At 42.2% G+C, this 13,606-nt stretch overlaps 1 protein-coding gene and 1 long non-coding RNA gene across 6 annotated transcripts in view; one reads left to right on the top strand and one right to left on the bottom strand.

The window, feature by feature from the left end:
• LOC102975956 (uncharacterized) overlaps positions 1-13,606 on the top strand; it is a 77,259-nt gene that overhangs the window by 21,781 nt on the left and 41,872 nt on the right. The window lies entirely within an intron of this gene.
• MYZAP (myocardial zonula adherens protein) overlaps positions 1,216-13,606 on the bottom strand; it is a 97,163-nt gene continuing 84,772 nt past the window's right edge. For both annotated transcript variants that reach the window (XM_007111262.3, XM_028494844.2), the window contains exon 13: positions 1,216-2,151. In XM_007111262.3, coding sequence (XP_007111324.1) covers positions 2,055-2,151 — 97 coding nt within the window. In that variant the 3' untranslated portion in view covers positions 1,216-2,054. The remainder of the gene's footprint in view (positions 2,152-13,606) is intronic.

The raw sequence follows: 13,606 nt of genomic DNA, 5'->3' as shown, positions 1-13,606 counted from the left end.
AGTGACCTGTGCTCGCACACAGGCTTCTTGGTGGTGGCAGCAGCAGCCTTAGCGTCTCACGCCCGTCTCTGGTGTCCGCGCTGATAGCCACGGCTGCGCACGTTTCTGGAGCTCCTTTATGCGGCGTGCTTAATCCCCTCTCCTCTAGCACCAGGAAACAAAGAGGCAAGAAAAAGTCTCGTCTCTTCGGCAGCTCCGAGCCCGTCTCTGGAGTTCCTTTAAGCGGCGCGCTTGATCCCCTCTCCTCACGCCCCAGGAAGCAAAGAGGGAAGAAAAGGTCTTTTGCCTCTTTGGCAGCTCCAGACTTCTCCCAGACTCCCTCCTGCTCCTGGCTAGGCTAGCCGTGGTGCACTAACCCCTTCAGGCTGTGTTCACGCAGCCAACCCCAGTCCTCTCCCTGGGATCCGACCTCCGAAGCCCGAGCCTCAGCTCCCAGCCCATGCCCGTCCCGGCAGGTGAGCAGACCAGCCTCTTGGGCTGGTGACTGCTGGTCGGCACCGATCCTCTGCAGGAATCTCTCCGCTTTGCCCTCCACACCCTGTTACTGCGCTCTCCTTCGTGGCTCTGAAGCTTCCCCCTCTGCCACCCGCAGTCTCCGCCCTTGAAGGGGCTTCTAGTGTGTGGGAACCTTTCCTCCTTCACAGCTCCCTCCCACTGGTGCAGGTCCCGTCCCTATTCTTTTGTCTCTGTTTATTCTTTTTTCTTTTGCCCTACCCAGGTATGTGGGGAGTTTCTTGCCTTTTGGAAGGTCTGAAGTCTACTGCCATCATTCAGTGGGTGTGCTATAGGAGCAGTTCCACGTGTAGATGTATTTCTGATGTATCTGTGGGGAGGAAGGTGATCTCCGCGTCTTACTCTTCCGCCATCTTCTCCCGAGGTCCTGGCTTTTTTTTTTAAGTGGGGGAGTAAGGGGTAGGGAGTTTGGGCACAAGGGAGCATGATTTTTTTTTTAAGTAAAAATGATTTTCTTAATTTATAAACATGAATGCATCTTAGTGTTTCTAGAAGGTAGGTTAACTAGATAAATTTCAGGGTTTAAAGACACACACACACACACACACATACATACACACATACCTTCTCTTATGGTTTATAAATGATTCCAAGGAATGAACTGATTGAAAGATTATGGTGCCCTGACTTGGACAGTCCACAACCCGATTCTGTTCTCTACCCCTCTACACAGTCATGGATGACACACAATGATATCATCAGTAGAACAAAATATATGGCATTTATTAAACATGTGACATAGGTTATAATATCAAAGTAGAGCATGCATGAACACATCACTCATTCCTTTAACAAAAACACCAATTGATATTGAAAACATTAAGTGATTAAGTTTCCACAACATACAAAATTCTCTTTCAGTTAAAGTGAGAAAGAAAGAAAAAATAAATCACAGGTTGAATAAATACAGTGATTTCAGCTGGCTCCATAAAGGCATAAGGCACAAAGTAAACCAAGGGGTCAGCACGTCAGAAGGAAGTGTGTCTGCCCACACCAGCTGCAGCCGAGGCTCCCACACCCCTGCACAGGTCCTCAGCACCTGCCCCTTCCTTCCCAGGGTCACATTTCCCCATGTGCCTGCACTCCTGTGGACAGGCTTCCCTGTAGCAGAGAAACACCGCCTCTAATACTTCTACGGGTAAATAAAACCTTCATGCTGTAACAAATGATCCTGGCAATAAGTAACATGAAATTTCAAGTTAATGCCTTGTTTCCTCCCAGCCGAAGTCTAGTAAAACAGAAAATAGTGAGGGAATTCTCCTGATAGGACTCAGTGTCTGCATGGAAAGCTAATGACGGCCCAGTACAGCAGCGTACATACACTGGTTGGGTGTTTGAAATATGACCTTGAAACCTCTCTCTCCTGCCTTCCCCCTCCCCCTCCCCTTTCCTTCATGTTTTAGAAGTAGATCAGAACCTCCGCAGTTTCCACTGCAGCTTAAACAGTGTATAGGACGAAGCAACAGTCACCCTTTCCAGACTTCAAGCCGCAGGGTTCCAGGGCCTTTGTCCATCAGTGAAAAGTGCACGTCTCCAAGTGCTTAAGTCAGAGTTTTCTTCATGGTTAACTCCAGGACTCGTGTGTATGGGGTATAATTCCTGGAAGGCACTGCGATCTCACGAGTCCTACCTGTTTGGCTGAGAAATGAGAAAACGCAGTCAGGAATATGAAACAAAACTTAACCATATGCTTCACGTGGTAAGATAACTCTAGGAAATCCTTTTCAACACTTAAAAATAGACTGCAGTAATGTAGTTGAATATTTCATTTAAATATTATGAGGGAGAGAAAACCATAATTCAAAAGAGTTATGTACCACAGTGTTCATTGTATCTCTCATGGAAGCAACCTAAGTGTCTACTGACAGATGAATGGATAAAGAAGATGTGGCACATATATACAATGGAATATTACTCAGCCATAAAAAGAAACAAAATTGAGTTATTAGTAGTGAGGTGGATAGACCTAGAGTCTGTCATACAGAGTGAAGTAAGTCAGAAAAACAAATACCGTATGCTAATATGTATATATATAGAATCTAAAAAAAAAAAGATTCTGAAGAACCTAGAGGCAGGACAGGAATAAAGACGCAGATGTAGAGAATGGACTTGAGGACACGGGGAGGGGGAAAGGTAAGCTGGGACGAAGTGAGAGAGTGGCACGGACATATATACACTACCAAATGTAAAATAGGTAGTTAGTGGGAAGCAGCTGCATAGCACAGGGAGATCAGCTCGGTGCTTTGTGACCACCTAGAGGGGTGGGATAAGGAGGGTGGGAGGGAGACGCAAGAGGGAGGCGATATGGGGATATATGTATATGTATAGCTGATTCACTTTGTTATAAAGCAGAAACTAACACACCATTGTAAAGCAATTATACTCCAATAAAAAACAAAAGTACATTAGTGGTTGCCAGGGCCTAGGAGAAGGGGGCGATGGAGTTTGACTGCTAAAGGTTACAGGGTTTCTTTTTGGGGTGAGGGAAATTTTCTAAAATTAGATAAGTGATGCTGGTTACACAACTTTGTAAATATACTAAAAACTATTGAATTGCACATTTTAAAAGAATGAATACTATGCTATGTGAATTACATCTCAATAAAACTTATTTAAAAAAGAAAAATATTATGAGGGACCATTATTTTTAGCAGTTTCTTTAAAAAGTTTTATTGGAGGGTAGTTGATTTGCAATGTTGTGTTAGTTTCAGGTGTACAGCAGAGTGATTCAGTTATACATATATTCATTCTTTTCCAGATTATTTTCTCATATAGGTTATCACAGAATATTGAGTAGAGTTCCCTGGGCTATACAGTACGTCCTTGTTGGTTATTTATCTTATATATAGTAGTGTATGTATGTTAATCCCAAGCTCCTGATTTATCCCTCCTGCCCACATTTCCCCTTTGATAACCGTAGTTTTCAATATCTGTAAGTCTGTTTCTGTTTTGTAAATAAGTTCATCTGTATCATTTTCAAAAACTAGATTCCACATATAAGTCATACCATATGATATTTGTCTTTCTCAGTCCGACTTCACTTAGTGTGATAATCTCTGGGTTCATCCATGTTGCCGCAAATGGCATTATCTCGTTCTTTTTTATGGCTGAGTAGAACTCCATTGTATGTATGTACCACATCTTCTTTATCCATTCATCTGTTGGTGGACATTAGGTTGTTTCCACGTTTTGGCTATTGTGAACAGTGCTGCTATGAACATAGGGGCGCATGTATCTTTTTGAATTATAGTTTTTTTCCGGGTATATTCCCAGGAGTGGGACTGCTAGATCATATGGTAATTCTATTTTTAGTTTTCTGAGGAACCTCCACACTGTTTTCCATAGTGGCTGTACCAATTTACAGTCCCACCAGCAGTGTAGGAGGGTTCCCTTTTCTCCACATCCTCTCCAGCATTTATTTGTAGACTTTTTAATGATTGCCATTCTGACTGGTGTGAGTTGGTACCTCACTGTAGTTTTGATTTGCATTTCTCTAATAATTAGTGATGTTGAGCATCTTTTCATGTGCTTACTGGCCATCTGTATGTCTTCTTTGGAGAAATGTCTATTAAGGTCTTTGGCCCATTTTTCGATTGGGTTGTTTGTTTTTTTGTTGTTGAGTTGTATAAGCTGTTTGTATATTTTGGAGACTAAGCCCTTGGCTGTTGCATCATTTGCAAATATTTTCTCCCATTCTGTAGGTTGTCATTTCATTTTTATATGGGTTCCTTTGCTGTGCAAAAGCTTCTAAGTTTGGGCTTCCCTGGTGGCACAGTGGTTGAGAGTCCACCTGCCGATGCAGGGGACAGGGGTTCGTGCCCCGGTCCGGGAAGATCCCACATGCCGCAGAGTGGCGGGGCCCGGGAGCCATGGCCGCTGAGCCTGCGCGTCCGGAGCCTGTGCTCCACAACAGGAGAGGCCACAGCAGCGAGAGGCCCGTGTACCAAAAAAAAAAAAAAAAAGCTTCTAAGTTTGGTACGGTCTCATTTGTTTATTTTTATTTCTATTGCCTTGAGAGACTGACCTAAGAAAACATTGATATGATTTATGTCAGAGAATAAATTCTAGAAGTTTTAGAAGTTTTATGGTGTCATGTTTTATGTTTGTCTTTAAGCCATTTTGAGTTTATTTCTGTGCATGGTGTGAGGGTGTGTTCTAACTTCACGGACTTACATGCAGCTGTCCAACTTTCCCAGCACCACATGTTAAAGAGACTGTCTTTTTCCTATTTTATATTCTTGCCTCCTTTGTTGAAGATTAATTGACTGTAGGTATCTAGGTTTATTTCTGGGCTCTCTATTCTGTTCCATTGATCCGTATGTCTGTTTTTGTACCAATACCACACTGTTTTGATTACTGTAGCTCTGTAGTATTGTTTGAAGTCTGGGAGAGGTATGCCTCCTTTTGCTTTTTTCCCTCAGGATTGCTTTGGCAATTCTGGGTCTTTTATGGTTCCATATAAATTTTTGATTGTTCTAGTTTTGTGAAAAATGCCATGGGTATTTTGATAGGGATCGAATTAAATCTGTAGATTGCTTTGGGTAGTATTGCCATTTTATCAATATTAATTTTTCCAATCCAAGAGCATGGGGTATCTTTCCATTTCTCTGAATCCTCTTTATTAATGTTTTATAGTTGACAGCATGTCTTTCACTTTGGTCAGGTTTATTCCGAAGTATTTTTTTTGGTGGTATTTTAAAAGGTATTGTTTTTTTTACATTCCCTTTCTGATATTTCATTGTTAGTGTAAAGAAATGCAACTGATTTTTGGATGTTATTCTTGTATTTTGCTACTTTGCTTAATTCATTTATTAGATCTAGTGATTTTTGTGTGGAGTCCGTAGGGTTTTCTATATATAGTATCATGTCATCTGTAAACAGTGACAATTTCACCTCTAACAATTTGGATACCTTTTTTTGTTTGTTTTTGCCTGATTGCTGTGGCTAGGACTTCCAATACTATGTTGAATAGAAGTGGTGAGAGTGGGCATCCTTGTCTTGTTCCTGAATTTAGTAGGAAGGCTTTTAGCTTTTCACTGTTGAGGATTATATTGGCTGTGGGTTTGTCATAAATGGCTTTTATTATGTTGAGATACATGTTCCCTAGGAGGTGGATCCAAAAAGTTATTGCTGTGATTTATGTTCAAAGAGTGTTGCCTATGTTTTCCTCTGAGAGTTTTATAGTGTCTGGCCTTACACTTAGGTCTTTGATCCATTTTGAGTTTATTTTTGTGTATGGTGTTAAAGAATGATCTGATTTCATTCCTTCACATGTAGCTGTCCAGTTCTCCCAGCACCACTTATTGTATTGTATTGTGAATCCATTGTATATTCTTGCCTCCTTTGTCATAGATTAATTGACCATATGTGCGTGGGTTTATTTCTGGGCTTTCTGTCCTGTTCCATTGATCTATATTTCTGTTGTTGCACCAGTACCATACTGTTTTGATTACTGTAGCTTTGTAGTATAGTCTGAAGTCAAGGAGCCTGATTCCTCCAGCTCCATTTTTCTTTCTCAATCCTTTCTCAGGATTGCTTTGGCTATTTGGAGTCTTTTGTATTTTCATACAAATTAAAAAATTTTTTGATCTAGCTCTGTGAAAAATGCCATTGGTAATTTGATAGGGATTGCATTGAATCTGTAGGTTGCCTTGGGTAGTATAGTCATTTTGATAACATCGATTCTTCCAATCCAAGAATGTGGTATATCTTTCTATTTGTTTGTGTCATCTTCGATTTCTTTCATCAGCATCTTACAGTTTTAAGACTACAGGTCTTTGGTCTCTTTAGGCAGGTTTATTCCTGGCTTTTTTTCTTCTTTTTTGATACAATGGTAAATGAGATTGTTTCCTTAACACATTTTTGACTGGAGGCATATTACAGCCACAGGTGTTAGTTTCTACAAAAATCCCCTGGTCAATAATGTGTTAATTTCTCTTTCAGATCTTTTGTTGTTAGTGTATAGGAATGCAAGAGATTTTTGTGTATTAATTTTGTATCCTGCAACTTTACCAAATTCATTGATGATCTCTAGTAGTTTTCTGGTGGCATCGTTAGGATTTTCTATATATAGTATCATGTCATCTGCAAACAGTGACAGTTTTACTTCTTTTCCAATTTGGATTCCTTTTATTTCTTTTCCTTCTCTGATTGCCATGGCTAGGACTTCCAAAACCATACTGAATAAAAGTGGTGAGAGTGGACATCCTTGCTTTGTTCCTCATCTCAGAGGGAACTTTTCACCATTGAGAATGATGTTAGCCCTGGGTTTGTCATATATGGCCTTTATTATGTTGAGGTAGGTTCCCTCTGTGCCCAGTTTCTGGAAAGTTTTTATCATAAATGGGTGTTGAATTTTGTCAAAAGCTTTTTCTGCATCTATTGAAATGATCATATGGTTTTTATTCTTCATTTTGTTAATGTGGTTTCTCACACTGATTGATTTGCAGATATTGAGGAATCCTTGCATCACTGGGATAAACCCCACTTGATCACAGTGTATGATCCTTTTAATGTGTTGTTGGATTTGGCTTACTAGTATTTTGTTGACGATTTTTACATCTATGTTCATCAGTGATATTGGCCTATAATTTTTTTTTGTCTGGTTTTGGTTTCAGGGTGATGGTGGCCTCATAGAATGAGCTTGGCAGTGTTCCTTCCTCTACGGTTTTTTGGAAGAGTTTCAGAAGGATAGGTGTTAGCTCTTCTCTAAATATTTGATAGAATTTGCTTGTGAAGCCATAATTTCAGTACTTGTGACTTGTCTGTTTGTATTTTCTGTTTCTTCCTGGTTCAGTTTTGGAAGGTTGTATCTTTCTAAGAACTTGTCCATTTCTTCTAGGGTGTCCATTTTATTGGCATATAGCTGTTTGTATTAGTCTCTTATGATCCTTTGTATGTCTCATGATCTCTTTGTATCCTTTCCATGGTGTCTGTTGTAACTTCTCCTTTTTCATTTCTAATTTTATTGATTTGAGCCCTCTCCCTTTTTTACTTGATGACTCTGGCTAAAGGTTTATCAATTTTGTTTATCTTTTCAAAGAACCACCTTTTAGTTTCATTGATCTTTTCTATTGTTTTCTTCATCTCTGTTTATTTCTGCTCTTCATCTCTGTTTATTTCTGCTCTGATCTTTATGATTTCTTTCCTTCTACTAACTTTGGGTTTTCTTTGTTCTTCTTTCTGTAGTTGCTTTAGTTGTAAGTTTAGGTTGTTGGAGAGTTTTCTTATTTCCTAAGTTAAGAAGATTGTGTTGCTATAAACTTCCATCTTAGAACTGCTTTTGCTGCATCCCATAGGTTTTGGATAATTGTGTTTTCATTGTAATTTGTCTGTAGGTATTTTTGATTTCTTCAGTGATCCATTGGTTGTTTAGTAACATATTGTTTAGCCTTCATGTATTTGTGTTTTTTATGTTTTCTTCCCTGTAACTTATTTCTAATCTCTTAGAGTTGTGGTTGGAAAAGATGCTTGATATGATTTCAATTTTCTTAAATTTACTGAGGCTCGCTTTCTGGCCCAGCATGTGATCAGTCCTGGAGAATGTTCCATGTGCACTTAAGAAAGTGTATTCTGCTGCTTTTGGATGGATGTTCTATAAATATCAATTAAGTCTATCTGGACTGTTATGTCATTTAAAGCTTGTGTTTCCTTATTGATTTTCTGTCTGGATGATCTGTCCACTGATGAAATGTGGGTGTTAAAGTACCCTGTTGTTTTTGGATGGAATGTCCTATAAATATAAATTAAGTCCATCTTGTTTAATGTATCATTTAAAGCTTGTGTTTCCTTATTGATTTTCTGTCTGGATGATCTGTCCACTGATGAAATGTGGGTGTTAAAGTACCCCACTATTATTGTGGTACTGTCGATTTCTCCTTTTGTGGCTGTATTTCCCTTATATATTGAGGTTCTTGCCTTATATATTGAGGTGCTTCTGTGTTGGGTGCATATATATTTACAATTAATGTCTTCTTCTTGGACTGGTCCCTTGATCATTATGGCCTGCCCCTGGAGCTCCTGTAGGTGGTGTCCTGTTGCCTGGGAGTGCTGACAGGGAAAGAAGCTCTTATGGTGGTCCCACCCTCTCCCCATGTGTCCCCCAATAATGGCACTTTGCCTCTCTGGCGGGCCCAGGCTTCTTCCGAATACACCCTCAGTTGCCACGGTCCAGCCTCTTCAGGCTGTTTCTACGCAGCCAACCCTGGTCCTCTCCCTGGGTCTGACCTCCAGAGCCTGAGCTATAGCACCCAGCCCCTGCCCACACTGACAGACGAGTGTCTCAGGCTGGGGAGCACAGGGTGGCAGTGCCAACCTTCTGTGCAGGTTACTCTCTCTTTTGCCTCCCACAAACTGGTTAGTGTGCTCTCCTCCTAGGCTCTGAAGCTCCCCCTCCATCCAGGCTGGTCTCCCTGCTGTGAGGAACAGGTGTGGGAACCTTTCCTTCTTCACAGCTGCCTCCCTGGACGCAGGCCCCATCCCAATGCCTTCTTTTTCTTTTTCCTTTTGTCCTACCTGGTTATGTGGAGGTTTTCTTGCCCTTTCAGAAGTCTGAGGTCTTCTTTCATTATTTAGTAGATGTTTGTGACTCGTTCCACTTTTAGATGTATTTATAATGTTTTTGTGGGAGAAGGTGAGTTCCATTACCTACTCCTCCACCATCTTGATCCCCCTACCTGGAGCCAGCCATTATTTTTAGCAACTTTTAAAGGTTATACTAGGTATCCATGATTCAGAAAAATAAAAAAATATGCATTCAAGGAACTCACAATTAGGTGGGAAAGGTATGTACTTAAATAGTTGCAATGTATTAGACAATACATAAAGACATAAAAAGCTATACTGGATACTCTGCATTTGCCTGTTCAGATCCATCCCCCCTTCTCCACCCCACCTATGCCCTGGGAAGCGTACCTGAAGGTCAGCATCAGTGGGCTCCCTCAGCCTTTACCTTCCAGTTGGTTTGGACCAATTGGGAGATCAAGGGATGAGAGAATGGAGGACATGGAGGCCAGGACATCTGTTCCCTCTGATCAGTCTGCAGCTTGGTAGTTGGCTACATTCCTCTAGCAAAGGCCATGCTCCAGCTCACCCCTTCATCTCTTCTACCAGCTTTCTCTCCCCACCTCTTCAGGCCCAGGCTGGAAATAGCTCCAGAGCAAGCCACTGTCCATTTTTTATTTCCCTAAAAGCTGCCCTCAAATTTTTACACAGTCCCTTCATTTAAGTCTCTTCTGTTTCCCTTTCTGCCAGGACCCTGAGCAATACAAGAGTGAACATATTATGGACAAAGTGATGGCAGAACAAGTTAGCTTCACTGGGAGGAAATTGGCCCAGGGAAGGTGACTCCTGAAGGATGCCTAGGCGTTCCTCAAGTGGGTGAGGAGGAGATGGGAATTCCAGGCAAATGGACAGTACGGGCAAAGGCAAAGAAGGGTGAACACAGAGGCCATGGTGTGGAAAGGAGACATGCTTGGCAGGACTGGAGCAAAGAGTTCATGATGAAGTGGCAGAAGATGAGGTCGGGGTGGGGAGGCAGGGCCCTGTGTGCCCTGCTAAGGGGTTCAGAAGGGGACAGCAAGCCACTAAAGGTTCTTAAGGAGGGGCAGGATATGCTCCTATTTTTATTCTAGCAAGATCCCTTGGCACTGCTGAGGGTTGGTTGATTGCAGAGGCGTTAGTCTGGAGGCAGGAGGTTAATTAGGAGAGTTTTGCTATTTAGGAGGTGAGAGAGACCATGAGAACTCAAACTCTAAAGGTAGCACTATAGATGAAGTAGCACGGAAAGGTTAAGATGATATTTGGGAGGCAGAATTAATGGGATTTGGTGACTAAGATGGAGAAAATATCCCATTTCTTTTTCTGCCTAGACACATAACTACCTTTCCCAGCCTCCCTTGCAGTTTGGTAGGCCACGTGACTATAATGGGCAGAAATGATTTACATTACTTGCAGGTTTAGCCCATATCCATTTTGCAGTCACAGATATTTTCCTAAAAGGACAATCGGAGCAAATTACTGTTCTTTTTTTAAATAAATTTATTTTTTATTTTTGGCTGCGTTGGGTCTTTGTTGCTGCACACAGGCCTTCTCTAGCTGTGGAGAGCGGGGGCTACTCTTCGTTGTGGTGTGCAGGCTTCTCATTGCCGTGGCTTCTCTTGTGGAGCATATGGGCTCTAGGCGTGCAGGCTTCAGTAGTTGTGGCTCACGGGCTCTAGAGCGCAGGTTCAGTAGTTGTGGCACTCAGGCTTAGTTGCTCTGCGGCATGTGGGATCTTCCCAGGCCAGGGCTTGAACCCATGTCCCCTGCATTGGCAGGCAGATTCTTAACCACTGTGCCACCAGGGAAGTCCATATTACTGTTCTTAAATCTCTTCAAAGTTTCCCCCTTGCTTCCTGGATGGAGTCTAAACTGTGCAGGGTGTAAAGGCCTCCACCTTCTACTGTTATATCTCCTGCCTGGCCTTGCTAAGAAACACAGCTCTCATTTACATACTGCTTCACAGCTCTGCCATCCTCAGCTGTCCCCTCTGCCTTGAATGCTTCCCTCATCAAGTCGATCTGATGAATTCCTGCCTATATTCCAAGATTCAAACCAAACATTGCCTCCTCTATGACAGTCTCCCCAATTCCCTGCAGCAGTGATAGAAACTGTCATTCCTTTCTCTGTGTGCTCTGTTTCCTTGAGCAGCACTGCTCAATTTTCTGCTTACACAAGGTTCACTTTTGCTAAACTTTCCCATCAGTAATACCTCCCATTACCCTGCAATGATTTTCAACTGTGGTTTGGTTGGGAGACAACTTCTTAATAGGGTGTATCAGAAGCTTGGGGGGAATGTTAAACTTCACATGTCTCTCCCCAAGAGATTCAATATTTCTTCCATGCTCTCCTCCCCTTGAAAATGACTGTCACAGAGGCTTGTGACACACTACTGGAAGCATCTCATTGCACCCACTGGTCTATATACATCCTCTGCTAGTTATAATTTCATGAAGTGTAAAAACCATATCTTGCTTATCTTCATGACCTCAGCAGCTCACTCAGGCCAGGCACAGAACTATCACTACACAGATGGATGACATAGGGAACCAGAGGATGACGGATTTCAAGGAGTGAGTGGTCAGAGTGTCACCTTCACCTGGCACAGAGAGGAATCCGCAAGATCTGGCAATTCAGGGGTCCCCAGTGACCTGACCAGGTAATTTAGTGGAGTGCCAGGGGCAGGAGCCAGATGGCAATTTGTGCCAACTCCTGTGAAAATTCCACAGAACAGAAATAGTCTCTGGTGACAATATCCTAAAAGCCCATAAAAATTCAGAAATATTTAGAAAGATGAACCCTCAGGTTTCAAAAACAAGCTCTCATATCCCCCCTTTCAAAAAGAAGTGACATATTTTATTTAGTTGATCACTAGGAAACAACAGGTTTTCAAGAACACAAATAATTTCAACCCCAGAATGAAAATTCAGCCATTTTCTTTAACACATTAAGGCTATTGTTCACCTTTTATTAATCCATGATGGGGCAGTTCCCTTGGGGGAAACAATAGCAGAGGCAGCAAAAAAGCTTTGACAAAAAGCTACTTTGTGTTTTGGTTTTTACAAGAGAAATATGAAAATGTAGGCATTTTAAAGCACTTACTGTGCACTGGGCACTTAAGACAACAAGGATTATTTTTCATTAAATTGTACCTATTTATTAAGACATAATTTATGAGTTCGCTGGAAACTGAGTTTCACTAAGGGGCAAGAGAAAGAAGTCCCTTTTTTTTTTTTTTTTTGGTGTTCAATATTTTGTTTTCCACTTTTCTCGTTAAATGAAGGCTAGCTGACCTAAAATTGCTCTCAATGGCTTTAATATATATCGAACTTTTCAAATCAAACTCGAGTTTCTCTTTTAAATAGGTGTTTAAAAGCCCCCGAAATCATGGTGAGTGCCTTCACACCTCTTCCCTCTCTCCTTGCTTTCCAGAAATCTATGCAACACAAAGATGAGATGAAGGAGGGGGAGAATTTGAGCAGAAACTGGAGGCAGGGATGGGACTGAGTAGCTTAGAACACTGGTCTCCAGGAGGCTGGTGCAGTGGGAGTGGAGAGGTGTGAAGCAAGTCACAAAGGAAAAAGCCAGCCCCGTACAAGTGAGTGATTCCAGGACAAAGCAATTCACAGCTCTCAAAGGTAACTGCAGAATACTGAGCTTAGGCAACAGGAGCAGTGGTGGCGGCATCAACAGAAATATGCAAACGTGGTCACTACACTGGGCAATTTATGCCTGTATCTTAATCATCTCAGCAAGTTTCAGGAGGAATTACTAGCAAAATCTATCTTCCCATTCTTGGTAAGGAAATAGATTCAAAGGGGTTAGAGATTTGGTCAAAGCTATAGATATAGCAAGAGGCAGATCCAGGACCCAGACCCAGGTCTAATTTCCAAGCCACCACTCTTAACCACAACTAGAGGATCTGACTTTGATGGGAAAGAACGATGTATTCAGCTATGGATAGGATGGGTATGAAGATCAAGTGGGGCCCAGCAGGCGGCCGGGAATGAGGACTTGTATGCAAGAGAAAGAGAGGTCTGAACTACCTGACAGCACAGCCACAGGGAAGAAAGAGGTAACTCCGTGAGACTGGATGCCATCTTTGCAGGAACGAATCTTGCCAAGATAGAACCCTTAGGAGCACCCATAGTGGGGATCTGGGAGAAGAGGAGCCATCCAAGAAGATGGAGGACAGGCCAGGGAAGTAGGGAAAGAACCAGGAGAGGAGAGTCCCACAGGAAGCGGATATTCTTCTGCTTAGGAAGAAGCATCAAATGCTACAGAGATGGCTCCATTCAACAAATATTGATTGAGGGCCTGCCTAGTGTGAGGCCCTGCTCTAAGTCAGTCCCAGGAAGACTGCAGTTAGTGACATAGATGTAAGTCCCTGCCCTCATAGAGCTTACATTCTAGTGAGGAGAGAGAATAAACACTAAGAAGCAAAATGTAATCAAGAATTGCCTCTTTCAGGGGGCTTCCCTGGTGGCGCAGTGGTTGAGAGTCCGCCTGCCGATGCAGGGGACACGGGTTCGTGCCCCGGTCCGGGAAGATCCCA

This window comes from Physeter macrocephalus, chromosome 11 (assembly GCF_002837175.3).
Source record: "Physeter macrocephalus isolate SW-GA chromosome 11, ASM283717v5, whole genome shotgun sequence".
In the NCBI taxonomy this organism is placed as follows: Eukaryota; Metazoa; Chordata; class Mammalia; order Artiodactyla; family Physeteridae; genus Physeter; species Physeter macrocephalus.
Note: the sequence above shows the minus strand (reverse complement) of the source record. Positions and strands in the feature narration are given on the sequence as shown.